The following is a 22729-nucleotide window of genomic DNA, read 5'->3' as shown; positions in this document are numbered from 1 at the left end:
ACTAAACAATTGAGTATAGGAAAAAACAACTATGCAAAGGTAGTGGGGGGCAGTTGCCAGATGTTGCCCAAAGAAATTAATTTCAGGTGAAGACCAAAGCTTTATATTTTCTGCCCTGCTTAGGCTGCAGACAGTGTGTCTGTGGAGAGATGAGGCCTAAGCTAAAATAGGCACTGGGGATCCAAGAACAATAGATGCTTTTTTTTACGGTACACATTTTTTTCCCCGAAATGATGCAGTCATTGAGACTTTTCCCACCTTTAAAGGGCAAGAGGGTCATTTGTTATTGTGTTTTGTTTCCTGTGGTGTTTGTCCTCAGCTTCCTGCCAGGCCGTCTCTTTTTTTCTCACTTTCTGTGTTTTTCCTTCTTTCACCCATACCTTGCCCTGGCCCTTTTTGTCACTGAGGCTGCCTTGTTGTTGGTGGTATCACACATTTGTTTTGAATAAGGTATATTTTGGAGATTGATGTGATCCTCGAGCCTTATGCTGCATTCCAGACACAATTTTTAGCCCATAAGTTCCAACTTCAAGTCACCACTCACGATTTGGTAACGTTCCAGGCAAACTCACAAGAAACCCTTCTAGCTAGCGTTAGATTTCTAGTTTGCAACATATTTTGGGCTTCATTTAAAAACATGTACGTTTTGATTACAATGTTACGTTGCCTATTTATTTCTTTTTCTCACTGTTAATCACCGGCGTCTGTAGCATGTACAGGGGTTGACATTGTTGTTGTTTGTGTGTGTGTGACGTCCAAACTGTAACTGGGTGTACGAGGGGAAATGATCTGATACAAGTTCACAAGTAGTACATTACAGGTTTAACTGCTGTTCCAGGGCACTGTCACGGGTAGAGGGTTGTGAAAACACAAGTTACGGGTTGCCTGGAACGCAGCATTAAGGTCAGGTGTGTGTTGGGCATGGGTCATCTTTCTGCTGACATCAGAAGATACCACCTCGCATCAAGGAAACGTTGTTGGTTCCTTCCCAAATGGATGGTGTTTTTTTCCCGCATGTTAAAATAAACATGCATTTAATGTATAAAACTGTGTGTGACATTACACTTATATAACGTTCAGTTTGGTATTCAGTTCCTGGAAGTACAATTGCTTCCATAATGGTCCGTTTTATAATCATTCTACATGGGACTTTGATCCAGATCAGTATATTCTCAGATTTTAATACACATACCAAAGACTGAAAACAACATGCTGCAGTAATAATGAATTTGCACGGCCCATTTTTAGACCAAACGCACCTACACTCAAACAAAAATCCCATCCCCTGCAGCCCTGTACTATTCTAGTGCGTAGGAATTCCTACAGTATCCCATTAAACTCACCATGTCTAGATCATATTGTAGCCCCCATGGCGGTCCTTAATACAAAAGTAATTCTCTTCTCAGAATAATAAGTGTATCATTGACAGAGCCCTGTGTTCAGTTTTAAAGCTTGAAGTGGCCAGGCCCGGTGCACTTCCTAGTTACTGGTTGACCAGAGGGGACAAAGAATGCGTAACTGTTGTTGTTTTTTATAAAGGAGAATATTATTCATACACTCTTATTGACCCGGTTGCATTTGTGTGTATGGGTGTGTGTGTGTCATTATACAAGCATTTATTTCTTAACTAGAAGCTTAACACAGATGGCAGGGCTGTTAGCAATTTGCAGCCCTGCAATTACAGAAGAAGCAAGTATTGTAGTTACAAATGCACTATTATGCATTTAGTAGACATGTTGGTTAATTTAGGTGTAGCAATGTGAAGTTTAGGCCAGATCAAGGCAGGAATGCAGAGCTTATTAGAGTGTGACAGCTTGTGTTGGTCAGCTAGAGATTTTAGACACCGGTGTGAGCACTGCCCAGCAACACCAAGCCCCAGTTTCTCACCACTGCACACGCACATAGACATGCTGAATCTCTCTGTCTTTTTCTGTGTTTGACACACACACAGAGGAGTAATTGCACTGCATGCGTTGTGGTGATAACATCGCATGGCAACACGGCTTTCCCTTTCCCGGTAATGGATGCTTTTCTATGTCAGTGCTCAACACCCGACCACTTCCACCTTTTCAAAAACGGCTTCCTCTCTGTTTCTGTTTGATCGGGGACAATAGGAATGATGTCTTTCAGGTCCTCTGGGAGACTTAGAGTTCAGAAGTGAAGTGTTTGTGCTTGTGTGATGCCTCCCGTTTATGCTAACGGTTTTTAAAGTGTCCATATTATGCTAATTTTCAGGTTTGTAATTGTATTTTAAGGTTGTACCAGAATAGGTTTACATGGTTTCATTTTCAAAAAACTCTGTATTTTTGTTGTATTGCACATTTCTTCTGCTCCTTTTTTCACCCTGTGTTTAGGTCTCTGTTTTAGCTACAGAAGGGAAGGAGGGAGGGGGAGGCAACAGAGACAGAGTGGGGGGGGGGGGGGGAGGGGAAGGAGGGAGAGAGTAGGAGAGGGAGGGGGGAAGATAGGAGGAAGGAGGAACGGGAGGAGAAGAAGCGGGGGGGGGGAGAGGGACAGAGGCAAAGGCAAGGGGAAAGGGGGAAGGGGCATGGAGAGGGGAAGAAAGGGGGCGGCAAGAACGAGGATAGGGAGGAGAAAGGGGGGGAGCAAGAAGGCGCGGGAGAGGTGGAAGGAGAGAGGAAGGGACAAAGGAGCGCACAAAGGAGCAGCAGAGGGGGAGAAGGGGAGGAGAGGGATAGGACGAAAACAACAAATATAAGGGGAAAGGGGGGGGAGGAAGGAGAGGAGGCAGGGAGGGGGAGGGGCGAGCGGACAGGAGGGGGAAGGGAGAAGAGCAGTAAGGAAAGGACAGGGAGGGAGGGGGAGAGGTGAGACATCTCACTTCTATACTATTTTTGTTGGGAGTTGCACATCGCAGTTCTAGGTAAGATCACATAAACCAGATAACTCTTTTTCCAACTCCAAGGCAGGATTAGCTGGGAGACTTTTTCTAAACAAGGGCACACTTGTGGAATACCTGCAGAACAGGGACATGTAAGTAGTTCTTTTGTAGATTATGGTGAACTAGGTTGTCCAAATCCAATAATATGGGCACTTAAATCTCTCATTTGAAGACACAAGGTAAAGATTTGGGATATGTTTCCAGTGGCTTGTGTTAAGTCTCTTCAGCCTACCTTGATATTTAATGAAGAGCCAAGGACTATGCATGCTGTACATTTTGAGTAATTCAATTCAACTCCATTTTAAATATAGTGCCAAATTATAACTGACATTATCTAAGGACACTGTACAGAGACCGTAGGATTAGACAACACTCTTTTTACTCTATTAAGTAGAGAAAATAATGGTTCACATTTTGTTGAAGGCCTGCATGGGCCAAACGGTCAAACGAAATATTTAGTTTTTTTATTTCCCTTTTGAGTCAATAATCTGCCCTTGAGGAGTCTGGTCTTTTATGGTTTGGACTTTTCTGTCCTATAGTAAGATAAACATAAACAGCATGTACTGTAAGAGTTAAAGGCAATAGTCTTCATACAGCCTAGTCAGCCTTGTTTTGCTCCCATGGTGCATTGTGCTGGTTTTGACAGAGCTACCCTCATTGCCACCAGGATACCTTTAGTTCAGTATAATTGAATAATTAAGTTGTGCAAAAGTATTCAAATCGGAATCAACTGTTATCAATGAGTTGAAATGACAGTGAAGCTGATCTACTTGTCATTCTCCTCCTGTTTGTGTTTTTTGAGAGATATTTTTTGGGATAGCAGCAAAAGAGAAAATCACATTGTATGTAGACCATTTATTGCAGCAGACATCTTGATTTGTCATTGCAGGACGAACGCAGAAGCCATTTTTAACGTTAACAATAGCTTCTCAGTAAGCAATTCCAATCAGTAAGCTTGCACAATTCGCAGGGCCAGTTTCCCAAAGATAAATTTGATGTTGGCTGAGCTCTAACTAATAGTCAGAATTCAGAGAATAGAATATTTCTGGAAATATCAAACAGTTATAACAACATTTTATTGGGAAAATTCAGTACATTCAGTAGAAAAAAATCTGTAGTTTTGCTAACTTGTCAGTCAGGCTCAGGATAGTTTCTTCGGGTAAATTAAAATGACTGACCATGTCCTAGCTGCTGTATATTTCCAATACACTACTGCAGTCTTTATTTTTGTGAAACTGTCTAACTTTATTAGACTAGTCTAAAGCACCATTAGGTCTTTCCCTAACACTACAGACCAGTCTAAAATACCTTTTGTGAACCAGGTTTTCCTAAATGTACAGTAAATGGATGGCAACCATTATTAATGTCATTAATTAAAACTGTTTTTCCTTATTCGATGTGTATTAGTTCTACTGAGTAGATTTAAAGTCTAATTTAGTTTAATTTCTCACTAGTGAATGCTTCTGTTTGAGAAAAACAGGGCTAGCAGTATTTTTAAGGAACAATCCATTTAGAGGTCCGTCAACCCATCATCTTAATCAGCAGATTTAGCAGGGCTAACAAGCTTATTGGTTTTGGCTTGCTAGTTGGTTGGCTTGCTACCATGGCATCAGTCACTATAGGCCCCGAATTTCCTGCTTGTACTCTTTTGTCTTCCTCTCTCTCTCATCTGTGTCATTTCACCTTTCAATCTTGGGGTTCGGCTGCGTCTTCTTATCATCCTGTACTTTGCTGTTTCTAGATTGTCTATCTCTCTATCATTTCTGCCTTTTCCTTTTAACCCTTGTGTTGTCCTCGGGTCAAATTTGACCCATTTTGAAAACTTCCAAAAACCAAAATTTCAGAAAAATAACGCGGATTGTTCCACACAACAATTAAAATAAATGACCAGCCCACTGCTTTCTTTAAATTTAGATGTTTTGTTCAATTAAAAAGCATTCCAAAACCTTTTTCTATGACAGACCATTGAAAAAAAGGGACTTAGATGTCCAAAAAAGCTTCAAAATTGTGGGAGGAAAAAACACAGAAAAACGTAAAAAGGCGCAGAAAGAAATTGACAAAAACATCAAGGTGAAAAACAAAGATGTTGAAAAAGACGATCGAAAGGTTTCAGACCCAGAAAAACAAAACGTTGCACGGCCGGCGGGAAGACGACACAAGGGTTAAGACACCTGGCGGTCCAGTCTCGTGGCTGCATTGGGAAGGTCACGCTGGAACACATAATGAACCAACCAATGAAAGACCAAAGAAAAGAAATCTGAAAGAATTTAACACCCGCCCCCCTCCTCCTCCCATCCTTCATTCGTCTCTCTCCCTATCAGCCTCACCCAATGTTCTCTCTCTCACGAATTGGTTTATAAATCAAATTCTTTACAAAAATGTGTCCTTGCCTAACACCTTCTCTGACCTCGTTGGATTTCTTTTAAAAACAAATGGTCTTTAAATTCTTACTGTTCTTAAGTCATACTCTGTCCTCCCCACCACCATGGTGTAGTACTTAGCTCAGTTGCCAGGCAGAAAGTGGCCATGAGCTTTTCCTTGTTTACAGGTCCCTATTTAATGTTGACCCCCTGTTATGGAGCTCTCTTGCAATCATGTGTGGAAAGTAACTTAAGGGACATAAATGCTGTACATTATTTTAAAGGTAATCGGCTGATCTCTCTCACAATGTCCAGCACAGCAATCGGGTATCAGCCTTCACAATAAAAGAAAGCTTCTTTGCTGGCCACAAAGGGATCAGGTTGTATTCATTTTAAATTTGATATTGTTTTTAGAGTACTTATACAAATGTTAAATGATGCCTTCACATTTCTTTAAAGTGTCAGACTCAATAACTGCAGCCATCTTAAGGTCTGGCTGCAGTTATTGCCTGTATTACTCTTACAGCTCAGGTGTTTAATTTTTCATCTTGAAAACTAATATCAAATCTACACATGAATTCTATAATCAGGTTTAAATGCATCTCTCCCTCTCTGTCTGTTGTACATTTGTCCATTACAAAGAGGTTATGTTGTCATCAAGGGGAGTCAGCAGTAAAACCAACAACATGACACTGAATGCGTTTACGTGCGCATAAAATTCAGATTTTTGCTCTTATTCCGGCTAATGAAAGTGAGTATTCCACTAATAGTCCCGTTTACGTGTAGTTGTGCTAAAACAATTTTTAAAATGTCTTTTTCTCCTTTTATTCCTTGTAACCAGCTTCTTGGGAAGGTTGAAGTAGAGATGTGTGTGTGAATATCCAAAAACCTGTTGATAATGTTTAAAAGTCGTTGTGTTTCTCCTTCTCATCAGGTCTGCAGCCTTCCTTCTAAAACCCGAATAATACCGGAATAACCCATGTCGTAATCGGAAAATGCTAAATTCGAGAAAAGGCCTTATTTGGAATATCCAATCGGAATATGCTGTTCATATGACATGTATCAAATTTGGAGTATTGTCATATTTAGAATAATAGTGGAATATTGATGTGCATGTAGGCAGACTGATTGATGCTGCTCTTTGCACCACTTTGTCTGACGCTGTGCTAACAGTAACACTGACTCTGCGTAGCTGGGCTGGAGCACTGCCAGCCACCATAGGAAAAAAAAATAGAGAGGGCAACTAGGGTCTTTGTCCGACACTAGACAATCACACAGAAGTTTTCAAAGCTGATGGTGTCATTGAGAGCTGGTTTGACCCGTGAAGAAGACCAATAGATGCTTAAATCTTAGATACCTATACCTATATTTTCAGTTAACATACTTGTCACTAAATCTTTATGATGTAATAAAGCCCACCATTAAAAGTGTCATTATCAATTTAATTATTCATTTATCACATTGTGTATAGCTATTCTTTTACCTTTGGAAAAATCTCCAATCAGTGGTACGGCGATTACAACACAAATTAAACGCAATGTTTCTACAACAAATTACTGTAATGCTGAACCACATATCAGTCTCACAGCAGAAGATATTACTAGACATCTCTGCAGTTGGTTACTGATTAGGCTTCCTCTTTATAACTGGCATTACCAGGGTTTTAAAGTGGTTTTAAAGAAAAGAAGAAAACAGGGGAGACTAATAGCTGTTAGGAATGAGAGAGAAATTGAGGGTGATGGTGGGGGATAGTTAGTCTTTGTGACAGTTTTTTTGGGGTGGAGGCTGGGAGGTCACCCATCCACCCACCAGCCCCACCACAACTACCCCCTCCCTTCCACCGTCCTCCCTCCTGCCTTGGCTAGTCTCCATGTGCCGGGCTCAGGGCCTTGGGAATGAATGGCACCCGGTCTCTGCTCTGTCTTTGAAGCCAGCCAGGAATGCGAGGCCTCTTTTTTTCCTGCCCTCTCTCTCTGTTGTTCAGGCGGCCGGCAGCACTAGCAGCTATCTGCGGCAGTGAAATATTCCCTCCGCTGCGCTCATTGTGCATCGGAGAGCCGGACGTCATCGGCTGGCCAATCAGTGGCTCCCGCTAAGCAGCCTCGGGTCTCGGTGGGGGGAGAAGGGACTTTCTAAAAGTCTTCCCTCTAATATCTAGCTCTCCTGGTTACTTAGTCTGGTCCCTCTCATAGAGAAAGAAAGAGGTTCTGACAAAGAAACATGGATGGAAATCATTCAGCAAATCCTTATTTAAATTGAAACTTGTTTCTTTTTCAAATGGAAATCAGGAAGGTCAGCAACTTAGACTCAAAGTTTGGGTGAGTTTTTTCTCTTTCTTTCTTGCCAACAGTGCTCTCTTAAGTTTCTTAAAGTTCATTCACACATCTCTGAGCAGCTCCCAGTCTGACTTGCTACTGTGACTGTTGATCCAGCCTTCCGACTTGTGTTCAGCTTTCCTGCTGTCATTGTTCAGTTATCTTGTCTCTTGTTGTTGTGGTTTGCGTGTGAGGGTATTTGTCTGGGCCGGTCACCCTCTGCCTCACCCTCCCTCCTTCCCTCCCTCCCTCCCTTTCTCCTCTCTGTACATTTTGTCACTGCCTGTCCCCTCCATCACTTCCACTTCAGCGCTCCCCTGTTTGGGAGCCTCTCTCTCTGTTCGCAGAGGCAAGAGGAGGGCTGGAAACCACACATACAGAGACACACCACAGATCCGAAGGCCCTTCATAAACACATGGAATCCTTAACACTGTAGTTTGAAAGGAGGGAAGCGGGTTTTGTGTGTATGCAAAACGACCACCTAGGATCATCTTTGATTTGGGTTTTTAAGCTCGTCCAACAAACATGGCAATACGGGGAAAGTGTTACTCATTAGAATTGATTACAAAGGAGGTTTCAGTTGTCAGTCTAAGTTACAAAGCGGTCATTTATCTGAGGAAATCTATATTTGATCGATAAGAAAACACAGTTCTTGCACCTCCATTAATGCTAAGGCACAACTTTCATACTGCAGTGTTTGGCAACATTGACCTTTTATGTATGCATGACAGGTATGTAGTTTCATCTTGATGACAAAGTCATGGAGAGGCATGCAGGTCATGGAGAGAGAAGCCTACATTTACTCTGTCGTTAGAGTCCACCGTGAAGCTTAAACCTATCATTAACTTTAAGGGGCTAGTTTCTGTGCTGGAGAGAACTTTTTGGATAGCTGATGATGGCGGCAGGTTTTCTTTGTGTAACAGAATTGTAGGAATTGCATCCCTATAAGTTATTAAAGTCTATGTACTTTTACAGTGAATAGGGAAACTTGTGAAAAATGTACTAGAGAAGTTTGAAGAAACCCACCATAGACTGAAGTCAAGATTAAAGTGAATTGGTTTTCGGTCATCAAAAGTTTCATGCCAGCTCAAGCAAATGGCCCGTGGAATAAGTGCTGCAGCAGACTTAGTTAAGGCCTAAAGACTATTGATTAAGTGGTGTATGCAAATATTCTATTGGTTGATATTTACTGTGGACATTCATTGTCTTTACAGCAATCCGCAAAACACTACAGCTTCTAACACAGAAAAAAATAGCCTGTAAAGGTTTCCTAATGCTCTGAAAATTCCAAAGTCAAAAATGCAATCCTGCCCAAATTATTACATTTTAGGTGATTTGGCAAGAAATGGGTAAAGCAAATGCTTCTGTCCCAGGAACAATAAAGAGAAAAGGTAGAAAAGTCTTTACGGGTCACAGTGCTGTTGAAAAGGCATTATACATCTGTCACCTGACTAATCCTCCCAGATTTCTCTAGCTCTATATAGAATTCCTGAAATTTTTTCGCGTGTGCTGCAACCTCGAGGCTCTTAATTAGAGGCCTTGTTGATGCAAAATGGCACAGACTCCTCCAACAGGTGGTTAACAGTACTGCCCCACAAAACCAAGCTGTTGTAACCGTGTGAGCTGTGAAACATAAAAAGACTTAAAACCTTGTGATCAGTGGGATTTTTCACCATTTTCTGACCAAACAATTAATCAATAATAAAAATAATTGTTAGTTGCTCACTAATTTTGACACTACCTTGTTGACCATTGTACTGTAACCTTTTTTCTTTTGATTCCAAACACGTTTCAAACTGTAAAATCCTTTTGACCTTTAAAGGTCCCATGGCATGGAAATTTCACGGTATGAGGTTGTTGTTTTTTTGTTTTTGTTTTTTTTTATATATTAATATGCGTTCCCCCAGCCTGCCTTTGGTCCCTCAGGGGCTAGAAATGGCGATAGGTGTAAACAAAGCCCTGGGTATCCTGCTCGGCCTTTGAGAAAATAAAAGCTCAGATTAGCCAATCTGAAATCTTTCCCCTTATGAGGTCATGAGGGGCAAGGTTACCTCCCCTTCCTCTGCTTTGCCCACCCAGAGAATTTGGCCCGCACCCCCAGCTTCCACCTTGCCTTCCCCCCCCTCTCCTCCTCCAAAGCTACAGACTCAGAAATGGCACATACTAAGGAAAGCTCATTGTGAGATTGGCTCTCGTGGCTGTAATTCTGCACCAAGGCTGAATTTTGGGAAAGAGACTTCAGAAATGGTATTAAGGGACCACTAAAGTCTATATAAAAACATCCAACGAGCACCATGTCATGGGACCTTTAAATTCTTCTGAATTAAATACCAAAGTATATCAAACAAGTGTGAAATACTACTGTAAAAGCCAGTCATGGGTTAATAAATATCTTGTTTTTGTTGAGTGAATTTCTTTCTCACTGGCCTGTTGGAATGGAATTTTAAAGTCCTTTTAAAGAGCACCATGTCATGGGACCTGTAAAAAGAAGGTACGAGTGAACAAGAAAAGCACAGGAGATATCCTAAATTAATGAAGAACAATAATAGTTTAATAAACTTTATTCTAATAAAGATTTAAACCTGAGTTAAAATACCCTTGGAGTCATACCTAGGAAAGGTTAAAAAGTTTTCCCTTGGTGTTGCCAGGTACCAGCACGTGCACTCTGCTGGGAAGGCACAAACAGTTCTCTACTGGGGAAAAAAATAATAAGTAAAAACATCAGTGGAAGGTATATGATTTGTATTTACAACTTTATAACAGGTGGAGCATAATTTTTCCACTAGAGGAATTTGACCTAGAAATGCCAGACAATGATTTTTCACTGGTGGCTTACTGTTTTCTGGCATATTAATAGTGTTTGAGCAGAAAGCACCTTGCAGAAAGTTTCTATCTTTGCAGGGTAGCTGATTAAAAAAAAAAAAAGAATAAAAAAATCTCATTAAATAGTTTAGATGATGTATGAAGGTGTTTTTCATTAATGTGGGGGTGTAGCTGTTTGTGTGTTTGAGTGTTTGTGTGTTAACATAGTGGACATGCCAAGTTGACAATCGTATACAAACAATTGTGTTTGTGTGAAATTGTCATGGCATCGCAAAGCAATCAAAACCGCTATGTCATCAGATGTTTGTTGAGACTACACAAAGCCACATGATTTATTTAGTATCGGTCAGTCTCTGTTTTTATCAATTGCTGTTTGTACACACATTTTGCCTGACTGACTGATAACCAGTTTGTGCTGTTTGTGTTTTCTCCCCCAGGAACTACTGAGCTGACCGTTTGAAAAGGCTTTGAATATACAAAAAGGAGGAAGGAAAATGACCTAGTTAGCGGCAAGCGTGACGGACAACCTGGTGCAAATGTGTTTGTTGTAATTTCCCCCGTTTCACCCACAAGGAAGACACATGCATCAGCGCACATACACGTACAACACATTTACAAACCCCGCCCTTCCCTTCCTGCCATCCGCCCCAGTCCTCCATGGAATCCTTCAACTTCCACTTTGAGAGAATGAGCAACTTGGACCTGCATCCTCTGAGCCTGTCCGTCAGCCGGCTCTCCCCAGCCAAGTCCAACAGCAGCATCGCCGACCAACTTTCCCACCACCAACACGGCAAAGGAGACTCTGCCTACAGCTCCTTCTCTGGTGGGTCCACTGCCCCAGACTACCCCTCTCCATTTCTCCCAGACGACCTACAGTCCAGCTCCTTCAGCCACTATGCTGATCTTAAGTACGTGAAGTCTATTTACCATCCGACCCAGGTTGTGCAATCTGACTCCAAGACCATGGACCAGCTCTATCGCTCTGTGGAAGCTATCTCACAGCAGTTTCACAACAATACCAGCACCAATGTAAACCACCACAACGAGAGTTTCCATACAAACAATAAAGCACTCTCTAAAAAAGTGGTGCATTTGGGGTCACTATCCCAAGGTGCTTACCCTCCTGTCCGTCCTCCTCCAATCCCAGCACGCCTGGATAGTTTCATAGCAACAAAAAACTTGGAAAACAGCAGGGTCCACCATCAAGGTACTGAGTTTCAACCCCAGCAGCCACAGCCTCAACAGCAACCCAGACCCCACAATCGACTCCATTCACAGCCCCATGATCTGAATGCCCCAAAACCTGAAATGGCTATCCCAGATACAGGTGAATCAAGCTTCAATTCTGACCCAGTCTACTCAGTTTGGAGGGGCTCTCAACAACAGCCACAGGCCCAGCAGCTGCCAAGCTACCGCCCCCACCTCCAGCCCAACAATCAGACAAAGGTGGCGTTAAACCCGGAATATCTTTTCATCACAGATAGCAAGGCTGCCTCTGAGCAGCAGAAATCAATGAACATCCTAAGTCGATCACCTCCCCTAGGAACGAGTCAACCTGAGCACCTGAAACCCAGAGAGCCTTCGAGCAGTGGTGGATACAATGAAGACCATCACAACAAGCCAAGTGGAAGCAGTAGCCATTTTGAGAGTCAGCGCCAAAGGGCGCACTCGGCCCATGGTTGGCTTGGTTCAGAGCCGAGCCGAGCTGCCAGCCCCTGGAATGCTGGTCAGAGTTTTATCAATAGCAGCATCCAGCATAAGGGGCAGTTCTACTTTGTGACGGGAGTGTGTAAGCTGTCTGAATCTGGTATGAGGACACACTCTGCATCTGTGTCTGGGTTTGAGGCTAGGAGTGAGAGCTCCACTGGGTTGGAGACACACCGACTAAGAGAAAAAGAAAGATGTCACAGCACAATGGATAATTTGTTTAGACCTCTCCAAGAGAGCTCTCAATCTTCCAGTGGTGTGATTCCAGATGAGAGAGAGACTTTCACTTCCCAGAGCAAAGACCTGTCCTCCAGAAGCCAGGATCAGGAGAATCACAGACTATCCCTCATATCGACGCAGTCCTCTCTAAACTTTGACAGTTTAGAAGAAATCAACATGATGCAGAGTCGAGATATTGGCCGCCACACTGCCAACAACCCTATATTCTACTGTGGACCCGACAGAAACTGCCCACCTAATTCAACTAAACAAACGACTGAGTTCACCTCACTGATAAACAATGAACAGCCCAACCAACACAAGAGAGAGGAGCAGGCAAAGAGAGGGAAACGGCAGCCTTTGAGGGATGTTGCCAGCGAGAAGATAAACAAAGAAACTACCCCACTTCTTTACCACCTCACCGGAGCCGGCAGGGCAGCGTCACAGCCTAAAAAGGATGCTGATTTCAGTATAAACAGCAAGGATGCAATTCCAAACAAAACGGGTCATGGAGACGTGGCTACTAGCGATACGCAGAAACCTCCAAAAAGTGACACGAGCAAGAACGATAGAGGGGAAGTTATTTCTGTTGACTGTAACACCCTGGACGACTCATTTAAAAAGTACTACAAAGAAAAGCTGAAGGATGCCCAGTCAAAAGTCCTAAGGGAGACGTCATTTAAAAGGAAAGACCTGCAGCTGTCATGGCCGCACCGTATCAGGCAAAAACCGGAGCTGAGACCTACAGTGATTCATACCTTCACCCCATCACAGGACTCTGAGACTTCCACAGATACACTCACTCCCTCTGTGACCTCTGAGGAAACAGAGAGGGGGAGCATAAAAGAAGACGTCAGGGGGAGTCAGGAGGAGATAGACAAAGAGACGAAAAAGGAAAACGGGAGACCAGCGAATGTGGCCATGCCCCAGGTAGCACGTATTGGAGGCAGGAAGCGATTGACTCCAGAGCAAAAGAAGATGTGCTACTCTGAACCAGAGAAACTCAACCAGCTTGGTAGAGCACCCATCCACTCTGCATGCCGCTCATTTGGCAACGAAAATGACAGCCCGTTTGCAGTTGAATGCCAGGGAGAGGAACGTGTGCAGCAAGGAGAGCAGGGACTGGTTGCAGCACGGCGGAAGATGTTTGAGACAAGAGGTAGAGCACTTTCAGCCTCTGGTGCGTCAAAGACAAGCTTAAAACATCTGCAACAGAAGGCCCTGGTGGAGTACATGGAGCGTAAGACGGGCCAAAAAGTAGCTGAACCACAGCAACCAACGCCTCAGATACCATCTCCATCCAGACAGAGGCATTCTCTGGGGGAGAAACCCTTTGACTGGGGTCCCAGGCCACTATCAGGAAATGATGAAGGCAGAAACACCAAGAAGAAACTCCACAGACCCCACTCTGCAGGCCGCATCCTTGACTCATCCGCCAGCTCAATCAGGTACGAATAAAAGAGCCATAGGGCAAAAAAATACATAGTTTGATGTTGTTGTTTTTTGTATTGACAAATCATTTAAGTGTTTTATTTTAATTCTGACAAAACAGGTACGCCCAGTTCTTCTCAGCTCAGTCTTGTTCGGGCCAATATGCCAGCCAATCAAATCAACCCAAATGGAGGGAGAGTCAAGCTCCATTTCACGGAAAGTCTGCCTCAGTGGAGAGTCTCTTGGACCAACCAGAACCACCTAGTTTCCTCAGGAACAGATCCACATCCACACCACATGCATTTCAGGTAAGTCTGTTGAAATTGAGACTGTTACAGTTAACACATATTACGTTAAAGTCAGTGTCTGATGACAAGTATATCCAATTAAATTTCCATTTCAACAGGCCAGTCAGAAAAAATTCACTCAACAAAAACAAGATATTTATTAACCCATGTCTGGCTTTTACTGTAGTATTTCACACCTGTTTGATATACTTTGCTATTTAATTCAGAAAAATTTAAAGGTCCCATGACATGGTAGTCTTTGGATGTTTTTATATAGACCTTAGTGGTCCCTTGATACCATATCTGAAGTCCCTTTTCCCAAAATTCAGTCTTGGTGCAAAATTATAGCCACTAGAGTCAGTCCCACAATGAGCTTTCCTTAGTGTGTGCCATTTCTGAGTGTGTAACTTTTAAGGGGGGGGGGCAAGTTGGAGGCTGGGGGTGCGGCCTTGACCAACTGCCACTTTCCTCATTTGAATGCCATGATGTCTGTCTCTCATGGGTGGGCCAAATTCTTTGGGCGGGCAAATCAGAGGAAGGGGAGGTAACCTTGCCCCTTAGGACCTCATAAGAGGATAGATTCCAAGACCCATCTGAGCTTTCATTTTCTCAAAGGAAGACCAGGATACCCAGGGCTCGGTTTACACCTATTGACATTTCTAGCCACTGGGGGACCGTAGGCAAGCTGGGGGAACTCATATTAATGTTAAAACACCTCGTAAAATGTGACATTTTCATGCCATGGGACCTTTTTAAGTCTCAAGTGTAACTTACATCTTTCCTTTTCGCTCTTTTTCAATTCCTGTGCAATAACCCAGCAACACTGGCTCTAATCAGTCTACTGGTTCCACTTATTATTTATTCATCATTCTCTATTTCAGAGCTGTTCATATTGTAATATAATACTTGTATAATAACATTATACTATTTAATCCAGCACCCTTTGCACTATGCGCCATTATAATATGAATAATAACTATCATAATTATAATTTACTCCTGCATACTTTGCACTCTTCACTTCACTATTGCCTCAACCTGTCTATATTGTTTCTGTTTATAGTTTGTATATATTGTTTGTTTTGTTCTTTTGTTGTGCATTGTGAGCAATACAATCCAAAAAAAAATAATCTTCGTATGTGTCCTCATACCCGATTAATAATGCTGATTCTGGGTCTGTAGGCACTCGACTACGAGGAGGATCCATTACCAGTTACTATGGAAACCTGGAGGTATGTACCAGCACTGCAGACAAATTGGGACATTTTTATGTGTTTTAGGTCAGGAGAGTATCAGGTCAGTGAGGGTGTGCTGGGGCACAGACTATAAATCTCAACTTCAGATTCATTTTGGCACTAGAAAGTCAACACCCAACTGCTCCAACAAACCAGCATCCCTTTAAAACGGCATTGGCTGTAAAAGAATATTCATGGAATCAACCATTTTTAAGGAGTTGACCTATTCTCAAAATTATATTGCAATTTCTAGGACTATCATACAATTATTGCCAGTTTTTCAAAAAAAACATGTCCAGAGCACTTATATTATGCGTTTGTATTTGCTTTTAAAGAATTTGCTTATGAAAATGTGATAATTAAAAGTTTTGATAAGGTGTTGATTTAAAGTTCTAAAGTAATCCTAGTTTGTATGAATTGATGGCTTACATTTAAATACTGATTGACAATGTCAGTGCCCAGTCGGATGCCACAGAGGACTCCTTAATAAAGCCGCCCCCTGAGGGCCATCAGCGAGTCCGTGTGGTCGCACAGAGGGGGAAGTCCATGGAAGAGCTCGGGGCATCAAAGTTAAAAAGACCATCAGCCCTGAGTAAAAGTTCTGAGCAGCTAGATCAACTGTGGAGGGATTCGACTGGACCAGGAGGACCAGACAGAGACAAGATGGGTGTTTCATTCTTTGCCGAAGTCAGAGAAGCCCAGGGGCAGGACGGTGGGAGGAAGAAACAAAATCTAACAGAGCAAGCTGGAAAAGAGCCAGAGATTGTTGGTCAGAAGAACACTCAGGGACAGACACAAAACCAAACGCAGAAAAAGTCTTTGTTGAAGCAGAACTCCGAACCTGTGGAGGATGCCGCAGTAGGAACAAGGAACTCAAGTCGATCCACCTCGCCGGCAGCCTCCTGTTCCTCTGCCCGGGCCAGGGTTCACTCTGGTTCGCAAGGACCGGTCACAGATGAGATCAGGTCCAGTAGACTGCCCAGTGAGACTTCATCTGACCTACCTTCCCCCAGATGTCCAGACACCAGTGAGAGGGGGATCAAGTCCCCCTTGTCCACCCCCACCCAGACAAAGCTTCCTTGTGAAAACAGGCCAAGCACCAGGTAAGATGAGACTCTGTGTAAATGCAGCATTTGTTTCCTCTGTGAAATGATTTGACTAATTGAATGTGCCACTGTCTTTCACAACCCCCTGACATTGTCATCATGTGAATATATTGCCTTTCCACCAACTGGACTAAGACAAACTCTTAAGAAGTTGTGATTCAGGTGTGATTCCTAACCATGAGTTGTTTAACTTCTAGTAGAGTCAGGACTTCTCCATCTATGACTGGATCAGAGAGAGAGCAGTCGGTGGATGAACCAAGCACTGACGCCCCACAGCCTGATTCCAACCATGAAGTGTCTCTGAGCTGCGGCGTCACCACAGATCCATCGCTGTGGATTCTTCCTCCAGAGGAAGAGATCAAAGAAGAACACCAGACTTCGCCGCTAACAGACGTTTTTGACGAGGAGTCCACCGGCTCGGCCCCTCCAACGCAGACAAGTGAAAGCTCTGTGTCTCCCCGCACCTCCGTCTCTGACACAGACATCAGTCAGCAGGCGGAAGAGGAGGACAATCCAGAAATGGAAGATGAGAAGTCAGGAGAACGGCAGGAGATGGAAGAGAGGGGAACACCAGAGGGAGAGACGGAGAGCGCGGCGAGACCTAAATGGAAGGACCTGGTAGAAGCGTTGGTCAAGGCCGACCGATCACTGGCCAGAGTGCTCTACCCGCTGGCCAATCGTAAGACAGCCCTGATGCTGATGGAGCAGCTGCTGTCTGAAGACACGCTGCTGATGGAGGAGCACTACAAGAAGAAACAGGAGCAGAAAGGGGCTGCAGAAAGGTAAACATTAATGTCCTTGAACACAACACTTAAAGGTTAAACCAGTTGTGGTAGCTGAAAATAAACTCACACTACTGTGTGAGTTTATCTTTACTGTACATATTGCAAAAGGTTGCAACATATCGCAATAGACACTGAGATTCTTTGAATTAGTTGAACAAAAATATCAATAGAAAACGGCACATTAACTGTCTTTTTTTTAATGGTGCCTGTTATTGTCAATTCAATATTCAATTTGTTCAATATAAGAATGTTAGAAAAGATTTCATTGGTTTTAAATTCAACAAGCAATTTGTTGTATTTTAGAAGAATACTGAAAGCAACTGTAAGGTAGAACTGAGTGCGCTTTAAAATCTGTTTATTTATCACAAGTAATATCGTTATCACAATGTTAACAAATGTTATCGCGTATTGCATATTTTCCTCATATCGTGCAGCCCTACTTTCCATCTTTTCAGGTGACTACATTACATAACACTTTGTCTTGTGCAGTACATACACAGCTGTGTAGATGGAAGTAATAATCCATCGCATATTTAAAACTAGTTTAGCGTTGAAATGGTGTTTAGAGTGCCATGTTCATTTTCAGTTAATGATTCCAGATTCGTAATTCCTAATGTTCCTCCTTAAAATTTGATACTGGTTTCTGCCAAAGAACTGACATCACAAGCACAGACACACATGGCTATCTGCTTACTGCTGTACATGCACTCCCACATCTGCTGTAGGCACACTTACAAAGAGAAATTTGCAGTTGCATTTCAGAGTTTTGTAATGTGTGAATAAGGGTATACTGTACTGTATTTGATGACAGTATATGTGGCACTTTACAGGGTGTAAAAAAAGCTCTTTTGACCTAAGCATGTTTCTTTTTCTAGTGCTGAAACGGTCGAAGGAGCTGAACCTCCTTGTCCTTCTGTTCCTGACAGCCTGAAACCTCAATGTACAGATCTGCAGAGCAAAGCTGACATCACTGAGAAAAAGGTAATTATTAATTTATGCAAAATAGCTGAAGTTTTTTTTCCAAATTACCTCCCAGCACAAGTAATGTGTATTTTTTTTAAACAATGAAATATAGTAATTTCTCATGACCGAGAGGTGAAAGGGATTTCTTTTTATTATTTTTTTCAAAGTCAAAACAGAAACAAACCTTTTTTATAAAGATGGCTGGACATGACAAAATGAGACCTTTTTGTGAAAAATGTATTCCTTTACTGGTAACAACACAATAGACCTCAACAGTCCTGCCCACAACCGGTTCCGGAATTAAAAATATAATACAATTTCTCCATTGACAATTTCAGTTTTGACTATTGAGAATACTATCTGGTTGCTATTTGGCTTTGAGTGGACTCAGACTGAGTTACTTCTGTGTCACCAGTGTTGGGAGAGTTACTTTTAAAAAGTAATTAGTTACAGTTACTAGTTACTTCTTCCAAAAAATAACTAAATTCGATACTCAAATTATAAATAACTAATAACACAATAGATGTTTTGGAACTTTTGATATTTATTGCCTCTCATTTGGGCTCGCCATACCTGTCTATGCGTGCTTTCAAACACCCGCCCAACTCTACCTCTGATTGGCTTACCATGAAATTTTACTCAACCTCAGCCAATCGTCAGCATTTAGGTGCTTGTTTCGTGCACTCACCACTAACCAAGGAAGAACAGTAAAAAAAAGTATTTGCCTCTCGGCTCAGAGATCTAGTTGGTCTGATTTAAAAAAGAAAAGCTCCAATTATCGTAACGCGCCGCAATTTTTGCCAGTAACGGTAATGGCGTTATTAAGATGGGAAGAGCAATCAATTAAATTACTCGTTACTGAATAAAGTAACGCCGTTATTTATAATGCTGTTATTCCCATCACTGCTTATCACATGATGTACTGTCTGCTTCTTATCAGTATCTCCCACTTGCCAAATGTTTGGTTTGGCAGATAACCTCCCCCTCGTCCTGACTGCCTCCCACATTTCCTCTTGATACACTACGCCTTTATCTTATAACAGTAAACACCAGCAAGTATTAAAGTAAATTAAAATGTTTTTGTCCACATTTTTTCACATTTGGCTCGGTTTCACCATGTGTATCTCTTCTGTAGCACCATTGCCTCAAATCTCTCACACATCACTTCCTCTGCTTGAATTACCAGCGTCTGTTAGCGTCCTATATCGAGGAGCGTCTGCGTTCGCTGGAAGAGACGCGTTGCGCCCTGCAGGCAGAGGTTCAGCAGAACGTGGCCCACGGAGAGGCCCTACAGGTGCTGGTCCGTGAGCGCTGTTTGGCCGTGGAGCTGGAGAGGTACAACCTGTTCATAGGAGACCTGGAGAGGGTGGTGAACCTGCTGCTGTGCCTCTCTGCTCGGCTGGCCAGGGTGCAGAATGCCCTGAGCACCGTGGACCAACACACAGATGCCGAGGAGAAGGTGAGCAACCAAAACCTATTCTTTGGAGATCAGTGGCTTCATAAATGAACGTTTTGAGGATCTATCGCAAGATCATTTCTCCTTTTAAGAGTCCTCTTATCTTACAGCCAGTCTTAATATCTGTATGCTATGATAAACGGCTAAAAAAACTGAAATAAGTTGCATAATTGTTTGTTGGTGATGCACTTGCCAGCAGGGACTGTCCTTGGATGCCTGGGTAGCTCACCTGGTAGAGCACTCGTCCACATAAAGAGGCTTAGTCCTTGACGCAGTGCCCAAAGGTTTGACTTGGGGCAACTTCAACCTGGGGCACTTTGCTGCATGTGGCGTTTAAGAACACTTATGCCATTTTCACTATGATTCTGGCATTCACAAATGTTTTTTTTATTTGGGATTTGTTCTTGGGTAAGAACAGAATCTATGCACACTCAAGAAAGAGCTCTCTTACAAACAATTGAGAGCTGACATGTTTGCGCAAAATAATTAGTTTTGTGTTTTGTAAAGAATTAATTTCATTATTTTAGTTTTAATAAATACACACTACACATACACTAGGCCTATATACTTCATCAGTTCTGCGTCCTTCTCCGGATACAGCGTTCACGGCATGATTAACTGCATTCCATGCATCGGATTGATTTGCTGTTTTGTATGTACTGCTAACTCTACTAAATATGGTGTCTCGTTTTTCGTTAACTTCTTGCTCCACTTCAGAATTGCTAAAGTTTTTCTTTCTTTTGGAGTCGAGGTCTCCACCACCTTATCCGGTCTTTTCCACATTTCCCCAAGCGTGAACACGGCCCTGCCATCTCATGCCCTTTAATGGAACTTTCTTAAGTACGAGCCATGACCCAAAATTTTACATGATGTAAAATGCAAGATTTCTGCAGCTAAAGAGAGAAACCTTTTTTAATGCAACCAAATTCACATACGCCTTTTACAACATCCATTTTTTGCTTTTTGTTTGTGTTTGGATTTTCAGTCAGCATGGCTTATGAGTGCTGGGTTTTTAAGCAGCCGGTTATTATATACATTGTAAGTATTCACATCTCACATCAGACAAGTATTAAACGCATGGAGCCGAAACGTCAACATATGACTCTCTGTCAAAAATTGTATGAATCTGATCTAAATCCATGCCGTTTCTGTGTCTTCCTCTCAGAGAGCACTAATACTGTGAATGAATCTCAGGCTGGTTTCTGGGGTTAAAGGTCAACTGAATCCGTTAAATAAGATTTGATAAAAATCGACTGATGTACTGTCATGCACAGTCCCGTGCTCTGTGTATTATGGTCCCATTTAGTCTCCTGTCTTTCCCTCTGAAGTTGTTTACACACACACACACACACACACACACACACACACACACACACACACACACACACACACACACACACACACACACACACACACACATACATACACTCTGATACCTGTGAGTAAAAGGCATGTTGTCAGCAAGACGGCGGATGTCATGATTTACTGCAGCGTTTGTATGTTTGTTTTATTTAGCATCTAGATAAATGAAGATGACCACGGGTGTTAGACGTGTGTGGCAGCTCCCATGCCCTCAGCTATACTCTCTTTCTGTTTACTTTAGAAGAGCAAACACATGCTGCTTGGGAAACGTTTAAGGGTGGCTTTAATGGAGTCAAGGTTTCTCACTGTTTGGAATTCAGAAAATGTTATCGGTGTTTAATTGCCAGTTTTTCGAGCCAAATGCTTTATCACATTCATGACATTTGGAGATTGTTTTTGATGTACTGCACTTTGTGGCTTGATTTTATGATTTTAATATTAATATTAACCTACATTTTTGTAATGCTGCATCTGGTAGATACCCCTTATTCAAATATATTTACTGTCAGACATTTAGGTCTTTATATCAAACATCGAGAGTTGCGTCACAGGATGTGGCTTGAGCTCTGTGCCTTGCTTTGTCTCCCCTCTGAATATCCCGTTTCATCATGCGTCCCAGTACTCACATCATCAATTTATTTTTGCATGGATCCATTTCTAGATTCTTCCCTTAAGGGCTCTTTGTCCATCTGGAAAAGCATGTGCTGCATACGGAGAGCTTGTTAGAGGCTCATTTGTTTTCTTGCTGTTATCAGCAACACTGGTATTTACACTGACTCACCGAAACTCCAGCCAGGTTTCGATGACATTTGTATCTACCCTGCCCTCTGTTGACATAAGAAAACACTGCACCTCCTGCCCTTTGGCTATTTGAAACATAATCCTACAACTGTTACAGCTCTCCATTACATTAAACATATTACCTTCAAGTGAAACAAAAAATATTACCCAAAATATGACACTTCATTTCACTTCATTTTCACATTTTCTATCAGCAGTCCTCTCAAATTCTGTATTTGTATAAGTTTGCTCGCAGCAAGATTTTAACTTAGCAGGTCTAATGCTCTGCAAGGCATGATTCCAACACCACAATAAGGTTCAAAGTCCAATAACAGAGAGATGAAATGTAACCTTTGAACTATATCAGGTATAATTCATGTTCGTTACCCTCTCTGTCTCTGCACTTAGCAATCTCTGGACAGTCGCCACCGTCTGCTGTGCAAACAGAGGGAGGACGCCAAAGATCTGAAGGACAACCTGGACCGGAGAGAGAACCTGGTCTCCACCTTTCTGTCACGTCAGCTGTCCGCCGAGCAGCTGCAAGACTACCGGCGCTTCATCCAGACCAAGGCCTCGCTGCTCATCCGACAGAAGGACCTGGAGGAGAAGCAGAGGCTGGGAGAGGAGCAGCTGGAGGGCCTTTCCAACAGCCTGCCTCTGTGAAGGAAGGAACACAAAAGCACAGATTCCTCCTTTCTTTTCTTTTCTTTTATTTTCTTGACTTGCCTTAGAGGAGGACGGGCTTATTTAAAAAGACTGTAAAAGACATGTAGAGAGTTTTGGCTGTACTTTTCACTTGGATCATAAGTGGTCCATCTGATGTCTTCAACCCTTTTCACCCTGTCAGGACTTTCTTTTATTCTTTAAAAGAGTTTGACAGGGCTGCTGGGAAACCCACCATGCCTCTCGCTGCTCTCCTGTCATACTATCTAGGTTGCACATGAGATGAGCAATAAAGACTGTCATCTGTCGAGGGTGCCCAGAACACTCACCCAATC

At 42.5% G+C, this 22729-nt stretch overlaps 1 protein-coding gene across 3 annotated transcripts in view; it reads left to right on the top strand.

The window, feature by feature from the left end:
• shroom1 (shroom family member 1) overlaps window positions 1-22485 on the top strand; it is a 37808-nt gene extending 15323 nt beyond the window's left edge. Inside the window, exons 1-9 of one of the 3 annotated variants that reach the window (XM_032533348.1) lie at window positions 7534-7580; window positions 10839-13775; window positions 13880-14066; window positions 15227-15276; window positions 15735-16382; window positions 16586-17167; window positions 18046-18151; window positions 19320-19592; window positions 22140-22485. In XM_032533348.1, the coding sequence (XP_032389239.1) occupies window positions 11059-13775; window positions 13880-14066; window positions 15227-15276; window positions 15735-16382; window positions 16586-17167; window positions 18046-18151; window positions 19320-19592; window positions 22140-22394 (4818 nt within the window). In that variant the 5' untranslated portion in view covers window positions 7534-7580; window positions 10839-11058 and the 3' untranslated portion in view covers window positions 22395-22485. Of the gene's footprint in view, window positions 1-7533; window positions 7581-10838; window positions 13776-13879; window positions 14067-15226; window positions 15277-15734; window positions 16383-16582; window positions 17168-18045; window positions 18152-19319; window positions 19593-22139 lie in introns of those variants that run through there. The other 2 variants (XM_032533346.1, XM_032533347.1) reach the window with 2 other exon arrangements.
• The last annotated feature ends 244 nt before the right edge of the window (window positions 22486-22729 follow it).

Source organism: Etheostoma spectabile, chromosome 13 (assembly GCF_008692095.1).
Source record: "Etheostoma spectabile isolate EspeVRDwgs_2016 chromosome 13, UIUC_Espe_1.0, whole genome shotgun sequence".
Classification (NCBI taxonomy): Eukaryota; Metazoa; Chordata; class Actinopteri; order Perciformes; family Percidae; genus Etheostoma; species Etheostoma spectabile.
Note: the sequence above shows the minus strand (reverse complement) of the source record. Positions and strands in the feature narration are given on the sequence as shown.